We start from the raw sequence: 18,408 nt of genomic DNA, 5'->3' as shown, positions 1-18,408 counted from the left end.
GCTCTTCCGATCTACTCACACACCCACAAACAGAAATTAAACAAAAAGACACAAAGATTTATCCAATTTAAAAAGTGTAGTTTCCAAAAATACAGTTCACACATTTCATTAATTAACGAACTCCCCGTTTCTTATCAAAAACCAAAAGACAAAAAAGAAAAAAAAAAAGAAAAAGAAAGATAGAGGTATACTTACTGTTCGATAATTTTCAAATGATGTACAATGCTGGATTATAACAATTTGCTGATGTCTTGCCTTGTGTTATCTTCCTTGGGATGATTTATTTTCACTTTATGATTGTTCGGTTTTGTTGAAGCCATACCACTAAAATTTTTACTCTTCCTAATGAATCTCATGTAGTTCTACAAATGGTTTTCTGATCTTGAATCAGCCATGAAGTCTGAGGTTAGTACAGATTAGATAGTTTCTCTAATTTATCTTGCATGCTCATGACAACGTTCTTGTTGATCATTCTATTCATTTTTGTAGACAGAGGAGAAATACCACCACTACTTGAACTCTTTAACAGATCGCATACGAACATGTGATGATATACTTCGCCAGGTAATATGTTAGTTTTTTTCTGATCAATATGAAAGAATTTTTTATTTAGATATAGCCTAATTTTCTTCGAGAAAATATGAAAAAAAAACTCTGGGAATACAAAAAAGGAAAAAAAAAAAAAAACCAGAAGCCCAATTAGCCTAAGAAGTTGCTCCAGTCGAGCAAAATAAGACTACAACATGGAGACCCAAAGCGAGATATGATAACGAACCTAAATGACTAAACACACCGTTTTACTTACAAATTTTAAAAAATTAATTCTCCCTAGTGGCGCATTGGCCAAAGCATGTTTGCTTGTAGCCACATGCTCATTCCATACCCTTTTACCTTGCTTTGATTGTATGCCTTTCATTCTTGCATAGTTATTTATTATTCTTGTAATTTTGTTGGCGTATGACTCCTTGCCACTTTTGATGTTTACACCAACCAAAGACAATTTACCTCAAAATGTACTATAGAAGGACATGACTAATTGTCAAATCTTCCTACATGGGTAATATTCCATCAATGTTGTTTTCCCTTATTGCTTGCTGGCATATAACATTTACTTTCTTAAAACGCTTTCCATAACGTTTTTCAAAGCTTTCTTAACTTGTTTTCTAAAACCATTTCCAAGAATGGTGATAGAGGCTACGAGATAGGACGTTTGTGCCATCGACGATCCAAGTTTGAGTTGGCTAACTTACTTAAGAGTGAGAGTATGTGTCCCATAATTGTTTCGTGAGTCCCAAAGAAGTTCGATTGTGACACAAAACGGGTACATAAGGGGTTTAATGGAAGGGCTGCGCCTTGAGACTTTGAATTTCCTTCATGTATAAAAATGTTATTTTCTTTTAAAAAGGAAACAAAAATTCTCATTGAAAAAATGGAAAAGATTAATGTTAAAAAATACAAGTGCCTAAATGGGAAAAGTAAAACAGAAAATAATACATAAGATACTATAAAGGAAATATAAAAGTATTCCAATTAAGACATAATCATGAATGGAATAATTTGCAAAGTGTTTGGAAAGAGATCACCATGAAGAGGCATTAAGGTGAGCCGAACCAAAACGATCAACCCAAGTAAGAAACTTGTGGAAAATCCTCTATTTCAGAGAAGAGAACTTTCCCCGCATTAGACCATTAGTGCCAAAGGAGGGCCGACCAACAAATGGAGAATGTTCTCCTTAAAGGAATTGAAGAATACCCACAAAACATTAAAAACTGATGATAGTTTCCACCAGCATTGACTTGAGAAGGGGCATAAAAGAAAAGATATGGATAGTATCCAAGTTTGACATATAGAGAGGGAAAATTGATGGGGATATATAGTGCAAAAGAAGCTTTCTTTGAAGAACCTCAGTAAACCCATTATGCTTGACCCAAATGAGAACATTGATACGTTTGTGACTTCTAGTTTTCCATAAAGCTGAATGAACTTCCTTAAGCATAGGTGATGATGCAACCAAATGCTTAGAAAGGAGATTTCACAAAAAACCTGCCCCGAGGATCAAGAGACCATCTTCTAGAATCTGTCATTGCAACTTCCTTTTTTCTAGCTAGACTTCCAAAAAGTTGTTGAAAATCTAAAACCTCATCATCCTTAAGCAGCCTATGGATATGACATTCCACATGTGAGTATCTCATCCCAATGGATAAAAACTGAACCATTGGAAAAAGAAGAAATTTCGAATAGGTGAGGGAAATGAGATTTTAGCAGAGTCACTGATCCATGTGTCTAGCAAAAGTGAAATTCTCCTGCCATTACCTAGCTTGAAAGTAGTAAAACTCGACTTTTCTCCAAATTTTATAAATATTAATCCCGGCCAAAAAGGGAAGGACTTTTCCCTTTGGGGGTAGGAAAATCATGAGTGGGGGAGCGGACTCAAAGCTATGGAACTTGGGTGTGGGTCTTTTGTCGAAATGGAGTTGCCTTATCTTTTTATTTTTTTCTTTTTCGTTAATGGTTTAAGGGCAAGGGTTCTGTTATAAATTAAATATAGTATACCCAACCCGAATCAACATATTTGTTTTGTTTTATGCTCCATAATTCTTCCTCAGCCAAACTTCGGCCAAATAGCATAACAAGTACAAGTATTAGTAGAATAGCAAAAATGTGTTCCTCGTCATTAATATGTTTGCGGTCCCCTGGACTTTTAGGCCGTGGCCGTTTAGTCCTTGGGCTTATAAGACTTGTACGAAATTTCTCAAAAGTATGGCATTGGTGAAAACTATTCCCATGGTTTTTTGTATCACTTTACGCCGAAAAGATTCTGGTTTGTACATATATTTCTATCCCCATTTAGCCAAAAGAGCCATGTGTATGTTTTCCAAGCCACCAATAATGATTCCACCGTCAAGAAGTGCTTTTTGATTCTTGAATTAAAACCAGATCGGGGCATTTATTATGTATGAATTTCTTTAATGCTACACGTTTAGATTTGTCCCCTAGACCACGAGTATTTCGTAAAATAAATTTTATTGCTAATTAAAAGAGGATGACACACAAAAGTTTAAACTGCTGGAGTTTGAGATGAAATTTTTTGCAATGGTAGACCGCAAATTCCAGCAATAAAAGAGAATTTAGATCAAGTTTTGGAAGGAGAGAAAGCAAGATCTACCACTTTTGATTCTTGAAAACAATGCCGTACATCTTCGCTAGAATATAAGTTATTAAGGGCTTCCACAAAAAGATCCTCTGAAAATTGCTCAACATGTTCTGGATCCAGAAATGAAAAATTTGAAGCCTCGCTACATACATTGACAATTGAAGCAAAAAACAGATATTATTCTTAGGAGTGAGAGGGCTGGTAATACCTTTGATAAATTGAACATTTGAGCCAAGAGAGAGATAGTTGATTGTCAGAAAACCTTCCATGTATAAAAAAACATGTTCTTGCCATGCTTGTGCCCTAAATTTTTAGAAAATGATGTGTCATAGTGTTCTTATTGTGTCGTATCTGTCTTGTATATGTATTCGTATCTGTGCTTCTTAGTCAGAAGGGCACCAAGCTAGATCAAACCTTTGACAAATGAAGTTCAATTACTGTGATGCTTTACAATGGATGAATGAATGGTTGGAAGTTTTCTCACAACCGAAGCACATAGGGCAGGTGCTTGGAGAAAGAAACATCTTTAGGTTCCTTGTATGGATGGTGGCTCCCACTTGGTCTATTGCAAGATTACTTCCTTGCTGCAAGATTAAGGAGAGTTAGGCTTTGCAGATCCCATTGAAAGAAACAAGGCCTTGTTGGCTAAGTGGCACAGTGATTTGATAATGAACCTACTCTTGATAAAGGTGGTAGAGAGCAAAAATGATAGTTAGCATTAGACTATTTTTGTTGGATGCTTGGTGTGGCCAAGTTGGGCCAATGCATAACTATCCCAAACCTTTCACTTTTTACTAGGATAATGCTGAATGCTGAGGATGAAACGAGTCAAATTATATTTGAATTGTTACAATGTTAATATCTTTTTAATTTATGCAAGAATAATGAAAAAAAAAAAAATGTACAAAACTTGATAATTATGATCTAATTTATTTTTTTATTATTTGAAGATTTGTTTTTGTTTTTTGCGTGATAATGAATGGGTTTGATGAAATAATGGAATTATCCAATTTTTTTATGTTTTCTTTCTCATTCAGGTAGATGAGACGCTGGACTTATTTAACGAACTACAATTGCAACATCAGGCTGTAGCAACAAAGACTAGAACGCTTCATGATGCATGTGATAGACTGGTGTGAATTTGATCTCTATTATTTTATGATGGTTCAATTACCGAGACGTATTTGCCACTATATTCTAGAATCATGTTTCTATAGCCTAGAACAAAGGGTTGACAAAGATTTTGTAAATTAGAAGGCCATTAGCCTCTAGATGACAACCTATGTCTTTTCCTTTAGCTTGATAAGTTCAATTGGAGAATAACCATTATTCTCATTTATTTACTATTAGATAACAAGTTAGTGACTACAATCTATTGGCACTTGGTCAATTTGAGAGAGTCTAATAAAAAGGTACTAATGCTTAAAGAAACATACTCTACATTGGAGTGACAAAGAAACTGGAAAAGTAATAAATATTCATAAGGAAAGATTAAAGCATCCCAATTAAGATTAATATCAGTCAGAGAAATCTAGAAAAGACTTAGCGAGAGGACACCAAGTAGAGACGTTCAAATGAGCTGAATCAAATTCAGCAGTCCTCCACGAAAAATACTTATCCTAAAAAATCCTCAAATTTCTTTCCATCCATAGTTCCATGAGAAGATCTTTGATCCCATTGGACCATAATAAAAAAGGCTTTGAAGCCGAAAGATCCCACGAAGAAGTTGATGAAGATTGTCCCTTGAATGATAGGAGAAGATCCAAGAAACTCTAAAAATGGAGAGAAGCTTGTGCATACACTTCAACGAATAAGTGCAACAAAAAAAGATGTGATGTAAATCATCCCCACGTTCATAGCCAAGAGGGCAGACCGAAGGCTCAAAGCAGAATAAGGAAGCTTCCTTTGCTTCGGTCTCAAAGCAGAATAAGGAAGCTTCCTTTGCAAGACTTCAGACGTATTTAAACTTCCAATTAATAAAATCCCTAAGAGAATGTTAATTCTCTTTGGATTTTTTTTTGTCTTCCATAAAGCCCAAAATTAGTCATTGTGAAGGAGAAGAATCTGTAAGTTTCCTTGTTAAGGACTTCACTACGAAAGAACCAAAATGTTCCAAGGACGATTTTCTTGGGGGTTTAAGAGAACCAGCTTTTAAAGATGAAAAAATTCCCGCCAAAGATTGCGGTAGAACTTCCTCATCCTTGAGCAACCTCCTTTCTTGGAGCCTTTGTAATTGTACTATCAAATACCAGATACTATTCTTTGGAAACAATCCAACAGTGATTGGTTTGTCCAGTCTAAGTCCCCAGCTTGAGTGGATTTCTCTTTGCAACTCTAAGACAGTTAAAGCTGCTGAATTGATGACCTTCATCTTCCCTGTGTTTCGATGTTAAAGGATGTTCAAGTGTTTTGCTTCGGTCTCTGTCATGAAGTTGTGGTGGCTCCATAGTTGACAACGGTATTCTTTGTGGCTCTATGATTAACCTGGGCCTTGACATATAGAAGACCGCGTTCCACTGGCTCCTTTACCTCTTTCACTCTCTTTTGGAGAGTGGACAAGTATTTTAGTGCCCCCACGCGGGGGTGTTCAACATTCTCAATTAACGGTATTTCTGTTTACCATCTCATACTCGGCTTTTGAATTGACTCCAAGATTTGCTTGGAAGGCGTATAATGTCACCTTCTGTGGGCATTCAGATTTTTGATGGCCCCCCTTTCATATGAAGCAAAACGAGGGCCTTGACTTTGACTATAACTATTCTGGCTGTGAGGTCTCCGCCATGGAATCCCACCTCTCTATTCAGAGGACTCGTATTCCTCTTATTTTCCTTCGAGTCTGTCACTTCCCCCACCTTTGGGGGTGTTGGGTCATAAATTCTTATTTCCACCACTTGCGGATGCCTGGTTCACCTTGTCTCTTGGGGTTGATTGATATTGAGATCAAACAGGCGTTCAACGGTAGCATAGGTCTATGCCTGGTTCACCTTGTCTCTTGGGGTTGATTGATATTGAGATCAAATAGGCGTTCGACGGTAGCATAGGTCGTGGAAAGGTCTTGAACTCTTTGTTCGTAGAACTTGATTTTCGCCCACGACTTCAGCCCCTCAACAAAATCGAAAACCTTGTCTTTCTCGGACATATCACGAATATCTAACATAAGCCTAGAAAACTGCTTAACGTAGTCTCGGATACTGCCAGTATGCCTCAACACTTTTAACTTTCTTCTTGCGATTATTTTTGCAATCTCTGGGAAGAACTGAGAGTGGAGTTCTTGTTTCAAGCTATCCCAAGTGTCCACAATACATCAACCATCTTGAATGTCCATGTACTTGGACATCTACCACAACTTTGCATCGTCGGCTAGATGCATTGTTGCCAATGTGACCTTCGCTTCTTCTACCACAATATTTGTGGCTCGAAAGTACTGTCAAGGTCGGAGTTAAAGTTCTCTAGTACCTTGACATCTCAAACCTCACAGAAGGGCTTGGGCTTTGGGATCTTTATCTTGTTTACTATACCCCCGATTGAGGTTTGGTTCCCCACCGCTCACATGATAAGGTTTAATCTGGCGCTTAAATTTGCCACTTTAGCCCTCACCACCCCAAGGGCTACTCTTAAATCCTAAGATGTTTTTGAGACCATCTGAACGATCGCTGGTTGGGCCTTGTTTAAGCCCTCGACGCGTTCTTCCATTCGGGCAACAGAGCCCGTTGAGCAATCCCTACACTCGAAGCTACCAGGAGTTATGACCTTGTTTTCTAGGGCCTCGACCCTAATCATTAGTTTGCGGAAAGACATTGCTTCAAGGCGACCTGCCATCTTGTCGATCTTGTCGGCTTTAGCGGCTATTTCATTCATGCAATACTCAAAAAGCTCCATTCCATCAGGAACTTCACTCATGTAGAGTAACTGCTCTTCGATTTCAGCCAATCGGTTAGCCTGGGACTTGCCCAATTTTCTTGCAGCGGACATGTTTGTGTAATACTTTCCAAAGAGTCGACTCGTCTCTAATACCACCGGTCATAATCGCACTCTTGTGGCAACAGGACAACGATTGTGCGGCACTTGTTCTAATCTAGAGAACAAGTCAGTCGTGAGAAATTTGAATTTTGCGAGCAACGTCGGCATATGCTCGAGCCTCAGGTCATGTTTGAGAGAAATATTTTAGAAAACATGAGCGAGGACAGACGTTGAAATCAATTTGAAAAAAAACAATGTTATAAGTTAAAGCGAGTAGGCAACAACTACTTTTATAGCATATAACCTGGGCAGGAAGAAGTGTCAACTAGTCATTATCTCCTATAGTACATTTTGGAGCATTTTAACCCTGACGAGTATAAACATGATTTTGGTGAACGGTTATACACCCCTATATGGACACAGCATGAAATAGTAAAAGCCTAAGATGAAATCATGTAAAAGGGGTTTCGAATGGGCATGCGGCCATGGATAACACGTCCTGGACAAGCATGAATAGGACATTCGACATGCGGCCATAGACAACACACAACACACCTTGGACAATTTGACTGTGACACTTTGCATGCAGAGTTGGTGATGGTTGAAGAATCTTGTAATGATTTTCTCTTGCATGCCTCTTCCATTTAAAGGATCAATTTAAGATTTAACTTTGATGCCTCTTCAGTTGAAGATTTAACTTTGACTGACAAATGGTTGCGGGATTTCAGTCGTAGGCTTATCTTTGGCAGACAAATGTTTGTTGGATTTCAAAATCTCTTTGTCAACTTGATGAGAATTTTTGTCTGGTTATTGGTTGAATTCTTCAATTCCATGGAGTGTTCTGGAAACAGTAAATAATGCATCTTTATTTGTTGGGGAGGATCTTCAGAATCTGACATCAATCATTTTCCTTTGCTTGAGCTCAATGACTGTGCAAGTCTGAAAACTTTCTTGTAGGGATTCTCTATCCAAATCTTTTGCTGCTTTCATTTTACAAGATATTTAGCTTTTCAGAGTTACGGTTCGAAAAAAGTCAGGTTCTTCCATATCAAGCTTCTTCTTGGATAGATCTCTTTGCTCCAGCTTGTCCAAAGATTTTTCATAGTGTTCTCTTTCTAAGTCTGTTGTTGATTTCTCTTTACAAGTTTTATGTTTCCCTTTTTCTTTTCGATATAATTCTCTTTACTTATTGCTTTTGTTTTCGGTTTTCGATTTCATTCCCTCGTGGTGTTTGTATCTTTTGAGCATTATTCTCTTTTCATTTCATCAATAAAAAGTTTCATTTCTTGTTAAAAAAATTGTTTGTATTTGTATTTTTAAATATCTATCATGATTTAAGTCTATTGGAGGCTTTTTTCCCCTCCTTTTATTTTTGTAACCTGTTGACTAGAGAGAAATCCGCACTGCTTCTTTTGCACTATGCATGTTATGAATGTTATGATTATTGTTTCCTATCATAAAAAAACGTTAAAGCAAGAAGAATGTAGAAGAGAGATTTAGAGTGCTCTTGCCAACTAATTTTCTTGTTTGGTGCCAAGTGGTGAGGGATATTATGTTTTTATACGTAATACTATTATGCGTTTGAATAATCTACAACTTTGGCATCTGAAACTTAGTATGAATTTTTCTTTTTTGTTAAATTTTCTTGATTATAGGTCATGGAGAAGCAGAGACTGATTGAATTTGCTGAAGCACTTCGCAATAAGCTCAACTACTTTGATGAGTTGGAGAATGTAAGGTTTGANAGATCTCTTTGCTCCAGCTTGTCCAAAGATTTTTCATAGTGTTCTCTTTCTAAGTCTGTTGTTGATTTCTCTTTACAAGTTTTATGTTTCCCTTTTTCTTTTCGATATAATTCTCTTTACTTATTGCTTTTGTTTTCGGTTTTCGATTTCATTCCCTCGTGGTGTTTGTATCTTTTGAGCATTATTCTCTTTTCATTTCATCAATAAAAAGTTTCATTTCTTGTTAAAAAAATTGTTTGTATTTGTATTTTTAAATATCTATCATGATTTAAGTCTATTGGAGGCTTTTTTCCCCTCCTTTTATTTTTGTAACCTGTTGACTAGAGAGAAATCCGCACTGCTTCTTTTGCACTATGCATGTTATGAATGTTATGATTATTGTTTCCTATCATAAAAAAACGTTAAAGCAAGAAGAATGTAGAAGAGAGATTTAGAGTGCTCTTGCCAACTAATTTTCTTGTTTGGTGCCAAGTGGTGAGGGATATTATGTTTTTATACGTAATACTATTATGCGTTTGAATAATCTACAACTTTGGCATCTGAAACTTAGTATGAATTTTTCTTTTTTGTTAAATTTTCTTGATTATAGGTCATGGAGAAGCAGAGACTGATTGAATTTGCTGAAGCACTTCGCAATAAGCTCAACTACTTTGATGAGTTGGAGAATGTAAGGTTTGACTTTTGACATAAGAATTTCAATATGAATGTTGTATTCTTGTTCAGATTCTCAAACTGCACAGGAAATTCTTTCCCCTGCATTTTAGATGTTACAGATCATTTTCCCGTCTCTTTGTTATTTTCTTTTTCTGTTTTTTTGGGGATTAAAAGGGCTGAACTTTTCATGAGAGAGGATAAAAGGTTACATAAGGGAGGTTAAAGGATTTTTACCCAAATTGACATGGATAAGGAAAGGAGAACCATTACAAAAACTGCCACTTAAAATTTACAAAAAATGATAAGGTTAAAAAACATTCTATTTACCCTGAAGATTTTTTTTTTTTAATTTTCTGTCCATCCATATAAAATCTTCATCTATTTACTTTGAATATCCTTCTTTTTCTTCCCATCCTTATAAAATCTTCATTGATTGGTTTAATGACACTGGAATAGTGATAAAAAAAAAAAGGTAAGGGTGAATGGCTTATCCGAGCAGTTTCCACATTTTTCTTGATCCTCCACTCTTATACTCAATGCAGATGGGAGTGAAGCCTTCTAATTTTCCTATTTGATTGATAAACTCACACCTTAGAGCCAGTATTTGATCATGTGTTTGTAATTGATAGCTTGTGTTACAAATCTCCCTAGCTTTCATTTTAAGTAATTACTGGCAACGTTTTAAAATTCTTCCATCCTTTTAGTATATAATGCATTTGAGTTTAATTCGTTCTTAAATTTTGCAAATTGTTTGCAGATTACTGCCATCTTTTATTCCCCAAATATGAGTGTTGGAAATGAAAATTTTCTTCCAATGCTGAAAAGACTTGATGACTGCATATTGTAAGTTCTTAAATGAGGTCTTTTGCTTTACTTACGTTGATAGTATCATATTTTTAACTTTTCTTTTGTTTTCTTCAGATTTGCTGAAAGTAATCCCCAATATGCTGAATCCAATGTTTATTTGCTCAAATTTCGACAACTCCAGGTCTTTTAATGTAGCCCCTATTGCTCTGATATTCTTTCGTTTCCCTTCTTCATGCAGTTCACTACGGATTATAACAGAGATTAGAGATGAAAGTGAAGGATTTAGATTTGTAACCAATACCTGACTTTTCTTATGCAAGTTCATAAATAACAAAGGCCAAGAATATTGTTTATAGGATGCATTCAAGGACAGAGATTAGAGACGAAAGTGAAGGATTTAGATTTGTAACCAATACTTAACTTTGTTTATGCAAGTTCATAAATAACAAAAGCAAAGAATATTTTTTATAGGATGCATTAAAGAACAATGGGAGGTAAAAAGAGGTGAACATGTTTCGCTCATGCATCATCTTTTAACCCATGCAAATTCAGCTCCCAAGCGAATAGTTTATGCTCGCCGCTTGATTAACACATTTTATATCAGTTTACTTGTAAGCAAGTCACATTTGTCCATCTTTTGCTGTTATGATAGCCATGTACATATACTTAACTCTATATTTTATCTGTATACAGTCTCGGGCACTTGGTATGATCCGGTTTCATGTTGTTTCTGTTCTCAAAAGTGCTTCTTCTCAGGTGAAGAAAACTAACTCTTTTTCACTGATTATCTACAAGTGCATATATGATTGATACCTGCATGATCAGACACAATCCTAGAATCTAATCATTGTTAGATCTTTCTCTCTGTTTTTTAAACAAGAGACTAAATATCTTGTCAATTCATTGTTAGATCTCTTAATTGTAGTAGCTGTTTCCTCTACCAGGTTCAGGCAGCCATGCGTAGTAGCAGTGGCAGTAATAATGCTGTTTCCGAGGGTGTAGAAGCATCTTTTATCTATGTGCGATTTGAGGCAGCAGCAGCTGAGGTAATGATTTAGTTTACATTTGCTATGAAATATCTTGTCACTCTATTCTTTTAAGTCTAAAACAAGTTGTCAGCTGCTGTATAAGGAAGAGAGTACTGTCAGGACTACAAATTTTAAAAACCCTTACAAGCATTATAGCTGGATAACATTTTGTAGTATACACGACTAAATATTGTAGTTGTGTAGCTCAAACCGGTGCTGGAAGAAATTGAAAGCAGATCAACAAGGAAAGATTATATTGAGATCCTTGCAGAATGCCATAGACTGTACTGTGAGCAACGGTTCTCCCTGGTGAGCTCACATTTTAGTTACATTGTAGTCTTCGGATAGATGGTGATGTGTCAATGCCTTACTTCTCGTATTGAATCTTTTGTAGATAAAAAATATAGTGCATCAACGGATATCTGAGTTTGCTAAGAAGGAGGCTCTCCCTTCATTGACTAGATCTGGATGTGCATATCTGATGCAGGTAATATTTCCTTGTATTTAAATGGTATTAAGTAGATAAAAGTTGAAGAAAGGTCCTAGGTGATAGGTTCTTAATTTTATGTCTATTAGCTATTTGGCTCCTTTTTGTATGCCCCTTGCTTTTTTTCATTTTGTATTATTCCACTTTATTTCAATGAGGTCCAAAGGAGGTTCATATTAGTAATCACTAGACGTTGCCTTGTCTTGTCTTTTACCATTCAGATGTGGATAGAATATGTACATAAAAGTCCATTTCCAATTTACCAACATAACCTTCGATATGGTGAGTAGGGTACAATCATACCAGAACTCATTCATCAGACCCCATTAAAACTTTCAATTTAGTTGATTGTAGTAGTGCGTTGGATCCCATTAGAACCTTCAATATGGTTGAATGTATGTTGAAGTTTGTATTGAGTGAAAACTCATGCTACTTTTCTTACGGGTCTTGACGCTCTATACTTTCTCATTTATTCTTTTAACTTCAATCATTGTCTTCCCTTCTATTTTTGAAATGTTGATTGATTAACTTCTATGGATAAGTTACTGATTCAAGTGTTTTCTTATTATTATCGATTGTAGGTGTGTCAGCTTGAGCACCAGCTCTTTGATCATTTCTTCCCATCTTCTTCGGATAATGTTTCGAGCTTGGCTCCTTTAATAGATCCGTTGTAAGTAAACTATCTAATAATCCTTATCATTAATAGCTCAATTGGGTAAAATATATATCTTTGACCAAATGGTCAGAGGTTTAAATTTTCATTTTCACATGTTGAATTCTAAAACAATTTGTTTTAATCATGAAGGAAAACATTCAAATAGCCGAAAGTTCACTTCAAAAGATTTAAGATGGGTATGGATATTCTAGACAAAACAATTACAACGAAATATTTTTTATGCAATAGGAAAGAAGGGATTCATTGAAAACAAAATATGACAAGGGATATGTGATACCTTTGAATTTGGAAAGTATATTGTTGGAAGGACCGAAAGAGGTGTCGCTTGTAACTTCCTAGGATTGTTATTTATATTTTATTTATAAGAGATGGTCAATGTATTAGAGGCAAAAAAATAAGCAGACAACTTAGGGGTAGTTGGTTCTTGCTTTTCTTTTTTTGGTGGTTGTTTCATGAACATTTGGTATCTTTTTATATGTCAATGAAAATTGTTTTTGTTATAAAAAAAGAATTTATATCATTAATATATACAATTTTTTCTTGGATAAGGAATGAAACTTTTCATTGAATAAATGAAAAGTCTAATGCTCATGGATACAATGGAATGCTAGTCACAAAAAATCAATTGCGAAGGCATGATGAAAAGGAAAAAAAATAATATAACGGAATGCTAGTCACAACCGACGAACTAAGCATTAACCTGCCCCCTCTCGGAAGATTGAATGATTCCATTTATCAAAGCTTCTCCATAATTTTGTCTTTCACTGGTTGCCAAAATGTGACTGAATTTGGATGGCCACCTAGATAAAGAAAAAGTAATACTTCCACCTCACATCGATTCCACAAATGATTTTTTTAGACACTTCCAGCAGCTTTGAATCACCCACATTGATTCCACAAATGGCTGATTTTTCCAAGCTAACCTTCAAACCTGAACAAACTTCAAGCAAGGTTAACTGAAAACATTCAACATATCATCATCATCATCATACTATAGTCTGAATCGGAACCTTCAACATATCGTCATCATATCTACAAAGACAGCAAGGTATCATCTGCAAATTGAAGTGTGGAAACATGAATTCTCCTTTTTCCCATTGTAAAACCATCAAATAACCCATTTGCTGCATATTATCAATCAAAGCATTGAGAACTTCCGAGACAAGTAAAGATAAAAAGGGAGAGAGAGGATCCCCTTCCCAGTACCGCATGAAGCCACACTTGCCCCTCTAGTTCTTCCATTAAAAAAGATGGAAAATTTTGGATATCTTATTCATCTTATAATCCGTGGATCCATTTGCCATTAAAATTCTTTAACCTGAACACACCTTAAGAAAGTCCCAATCAATAGTATCAAAAGCTTTTTGAAGATCAAGTCCCCTCAGTAATGGACTCTATAATGGTCATATGCGGTCAAACAACAGATCTCCACCCACCTTGACACTCATCGATAGATTTCTTGCCACAGAAGGCCTCCTTGGAAAATTCAGTAACGCTAGGGTTCAAAGACTGAACAGACCTACATTTGATCATTATCCCATTCTACTATCCATGGGTTGCAGTAAATGGGGTCCCTCACCCTTCCGATTTGAGAATATGTGGCTGAACCATTATGAATTTTTGCTAATGGTAGAATACTGGTGGAAGAATACGCCCCTCCATGGATGGCCAGGGCACGATTTCATCAACAAACTTAAAAGACTAAAAGGAGTCCTAAAGAAATGGAATAAGGAGGTTTTTGGTTGTCTTTCGACAAAAGGGACCAAATTGCTAACCGAAATTGCCCTCCTTGATCAGATTGTGGAAACTGGCTCCATCACACTAGTTCAACACACACAGAAAAAGCTCATGAAAGCAGAACTTATTTCGTTGGCAGTAAATGAAGAGCAATCTTGGAGACAAAAATGCAAAAAACGATGGTTAGAGGAAGGTGACATGAACTCCAAATTTTTCCCTCGTACCATGGCTATAAAAAAACAAAAGAGTACCATCATGAAAATTCTATCCACACAAGGCATAAGTTTAGTAAACGAAGAAGAAATTGTATCAGAATTTGTGTCCTTTTACACGTCTTTATACACAAAGGACATTGCCCTTTGCGAATTTCCTCATGGTCTTAACTGGAGTTCTATTGATCAACAACAAGCTGCCTCCTTCGAGGTCGTTTTCACTGAAGAAGAGGTGGGGAAGGCGATTCAACACCTAGGCTCCAACAAAACTCTAGGACCGGATGGTTTTACCTCAAAATTCTTTCAGAAATGCTGGAACTTAATGAGAGCTGATATCATGAGAGTATTCCATGATTTTTTCGAAACGGAGTTGTTAATGGCAACCTGAATGAAACATACATACGTTTGATCTCAAAGAAACTGGATGCTCGCACTATTGCAGACTTTCGTCCCATAAGCCTCACGACCGGTCTATATAAACTCATAGCAAGGGTATTATTAGAACGCCTTAAAAAGGTTCCCCCCTTCACAATAACTGGGCAACAAACAACTTTTGTTGAGGGGCGACAAATTCTTGATGCATCCCTCATGGCCAACGACCTCATTGATGAATGGGAAAGAAAGAAACAAAAAGGTGTAGTCATTAAACTTGACATGGAAAAGGCCTTCGACAAGGTTGATTGGATTTTCCTCGAAAACATTCTTGTGGCCAAAGGCTTTGGCCCAAAATGGCGAAGGTGGATTAAAGGATGCATCTCATCCATAAATTTCTCCATCATCATCAATGGAAGACCGAGAGGGAAAATTTATGCCACACGGGGCCTGAGACAAGGAGATCCTCTATCCCCTTTTCTCTTCATCATGGTAATGGACTGTCTCAGTCGCCTACTGACAAAAGCAGAATACGAAGGGCAGATAAAAGGTTTTCAGATTGGTAATGAAGGCTTGAGCATAAACCACCTTCCGTTCGCAGATGATACAATCTTCTTTTCTGATTTGGTGAATGCCTCTTCCATAAAAAACATGATTGAGACAGTAAAAACCTTCGAAGGATTCTCTGGACAAAATATCAATCTCCAAAAAACAAAGATTATGAGCATCAATATTAGCACAACGATTATTGCAGAATTTGCTAGCATATATGGTTGTAAAAAGAGAGAATGACCGAATATGTACCTAGGACTACCTCTAAAAGGAAATCACAAATCCTTTTCCTTTTGGAAGATTATTATTGAGAAAATAGAAAGAAGGTTGTCAACATGGTCATCACGTTATACTTCAAAAGGCGGAAGACTTACCCTAATACAAGCCACATTATCGAACTTCCCTACTTACTACATGTCTCTATTTGAAATGCCACAAAAAGTGGCCGCGGATATAGGAAGACTTTTCAGAAATTACTTGTGGAAAGATGGCGCACACCTTGTTCGTTGGAATATTATAAACCTCCCAACATAAAAGGGAGACCTTGGTCTTCTCTCGATAAGGAAGAACACAGCTCTCCTCGTCAAATGGATATGGAGATATCATCATGAAGAAAAGGCCTTATGGCGAAATCTTATAAAGGCTAAATATATACTCTTACATCAAGCAAAGATCACCTCCCTCCATCTTCTACAAAAGGGCCTTGGAAGTACATAAAGAAACATCAAAATCTCATCACCAACCGAACTCGCCATAAGGTGGGGAATGGGGGAAGCACATCATTTTGGACCAACCCATGGATTGGAAACACCACGCTAGCTTTGAAGTATCCACTTTTGTACAGGCTCTCTCATAGCAAAAATGCCACGATTAAAGAAACGTGGAATGTTGTCAACAAATTTTGGGATCTGAAGCTTGGTAGGAATCTAAAGGATAATGAAGCAACGGCGTGGGCCGAATTAAGCCTTGACCTTGCCCCTGTGGTAGTGTCAAACAATGAAGACTCACTAACTTGGCTCCCCAGCGCTGACGGGGTCTTTTCTACAAAATCCTTGATGATGGACATGAGGGAAAAAGTAGAAGCACTAAATCCCACGCTAGCAAAGACAATATGGAAAGGACATCAACCTAAAAAGGTGAAGTTCTTCCTTTGGGAAATAGCGCATAAAGCCATTAACACAAGTGAAAATCTTCAAAAAAGAATGCCTTACATCATTCTCTCTCCAAACTGGTGTCCACTACGCAAGAAAGAAAACGAATCACAAAGTCACTTGTTTATGCAATGCACATACACTCAAAATTTTTGGACAACAATTCTTAATGTATTCGGATGGCATCTCACATTTCCTAGGGAGGTAAATGATTTTTTGGATATGGCCTTAACGTACCACCCTTTCAAGAACGCAAAAGCCCTATTATGGAAAAACCTCATTATGACTTTCTTTTGGAATCTGTGGAAAGAAAGAAATCAGAGAATATTTGCAGAAACGACACAGACCTACACAACTCTTCGACAATGTTGTTTACCAAGCTATATCTTGGTGTAAACTGTCTAATATTTTTACTTCCTACGGTTATACCTCCCTCATTACAAATTGGGGAGGTCTTTTGTAAACATCATGGTTTATACATCCCTCTTGTAATTTTCACTCATCAATGAAATTGTCTCTTCTTCTTCCTTGCTCTACACTCCTATGAAAGCATCTGACAACTAGAAATGATGGAAGGCATAACTCTTTCAAAGCCTTTTATTGAATTTTCATTACTAGATTTGTTTAAATTTTGATGCTTTATTTTTCATTGTTAACTTTATTGTTCTTGTTTCACTCCCTTGTGGAATTTGTATCTTTTGAGCATTAGTCTCTTTTTATTTATTCAATGAAAATTTTAATTTCTGGTTAAAAAAAAATAATAAGAAGTTTTTCAATGATATTTGATTTGGTTGTTTTTCATGCTCTTGGAAATTTGTTTACAAATCAGAAGCTAAATAAGCTATAATCTTTATTCTTGATTTCTTATTATCAATTCCTCTCTTTCTAGCTTTTTGGGCAATCTATATCTGTCTTTCCATTTCCCTCTGTTGCTTAAACATGTTGGCTTTCTGTTCTTTTGTTTGCTTCTGCGTTATTTTGATTCCTCTATTTCTCTATTGTTTTGTACTTTTCCTTTATCAATGTCATTGTCTCCTTTTGAAGAAAAAATCAACATATTAGATCTCTATAACTTTTTGTGCAGGTCTACATACCTGTACGATACATTGCGTCCTAGACTTGTTCATGAAACAAGTTTGGACTTTTTGTGTGAACTAGTAGATATTCTTAAAGTTGAAGTTTTAGGAGAACAACTCACTCAATCAGGAGAATCGTTAGTTGGATTACGTCCTACACTTCAAAGGATTCTAGCTGATGTTCATGAACGATTAACATTTCGAGCTCGAACACACATTCGTGATGAGGTAATTTTAATACTAGTAATTTCATTTATCCTTTGGTATGTTTTACTCTAATAGTTATATGAGGCTCATTTTGATAGCTATTTGATTTTGTTTTTAGTTTTTGAAAATTAAGCTTATAGACATACTTTCCTTGTGGATTTCTTTGTTTTGTTATCTACTTTTTTACTTATGTTTTCAACAACCAAGCTAAGTATTGAAAACTAAAAAAAAGTAGTTTTTGAAAATTTGTTTCGTTTTTTAAATTTAGCTAAGAATTCAAATGTTTCCTCAAGAAAGATTAAAAACATGGTAGAAGGAGGGCAAGGAAACAAGCACAATGTTCAAAATGTATTGTTTTAGTCTCTACAGAAACTAGATTTCTTCAAATGGATCCTTTCTTCATTATTAGTAATGTAACTAAAGCTAATTGACTGACAGTGAAATTACTTAAGTTCCAAAATTTTAAACACTATCTCCATTTTCCAATATTACCGGTATATAGCTTTTTGATGCTTGGACCAAATTTTTATTTTGGGATCAATAGATTTCTTATGAATTTGAACATAAAACTTTGCGATTTGTTATTCAGG

General features: G+C 36.1%; 1 protein-coding gene across 1 annotated transcript in view; it reads left to right on the top strand.

The window, feature by feature from the left end:
* LOC111800264 (conserved oligomeric Golgi complex subunit 3) overlaps positions 1-18,408 on the top strand; it is a 28,427-nt gene that overhangs the window by 1,316 nt on the left and 8,703 nt on the right. Inside the window, exons 4-15 of the mRNA XM_023683879.1 lie at positions 361-405; positions 490-564; positions 4,192-4,287; positions 8,770-8,847; positions 10,271-10,356; positions 10,435-10,501; positions 11,014-11,076; positions 11,265-11,366; positions 11,553-11,657; positions 11,743-11,835; positions 12,417-12,505; positions 17,620-17,839. Of these exons, the coding sequence (XP_023539647.1) occupies positions 361-405; positions 490-564; positions 4,192-4,287; positions 8,770-8,847; positions 10,271-10,356; positions 10,435-10,501; positions 11,014-11,076; positions 11,265-11,366; positions 11,553-11,657; positions 11,743-11,835; positions 12,417-12,505; positions 17,620-17,839 (1,119 nt within the window). The remainder of the gene's footprint in view (positions 1-360; positions 406-489; positions 565-4,191; positions 4,288-8,769; positions 8,848-10,270; positions 10,357-10,434; positions 10,502-11,013; positions 11,077-11,264; positions 11,367-11,552; positions 11,658-11,742; positions 11,836-12,416; positions 12,506-17,619; positions 17,840-18,408) is intronic.

This window comes from Cucurbita pepo, chromosome LG08 (genome assembly GCF_002806865.2).
Source record: "Cucurbita pepo subsp. pepo cultivar mu-cu-16 chromosome LG08, ASM280686v2, whole genome shotgun sequence".
Classification (NCBI taxonomy): Eukaryota; Viridiplantae; Streptophyta; class Magnoliopsida; order Cucurbitales; family Cucurbitaceae; genus Cucurbita; species Cucurbita pepo.
This window is presented reverse-complemented; position numbering and strand designations above follow the sequence as displayed.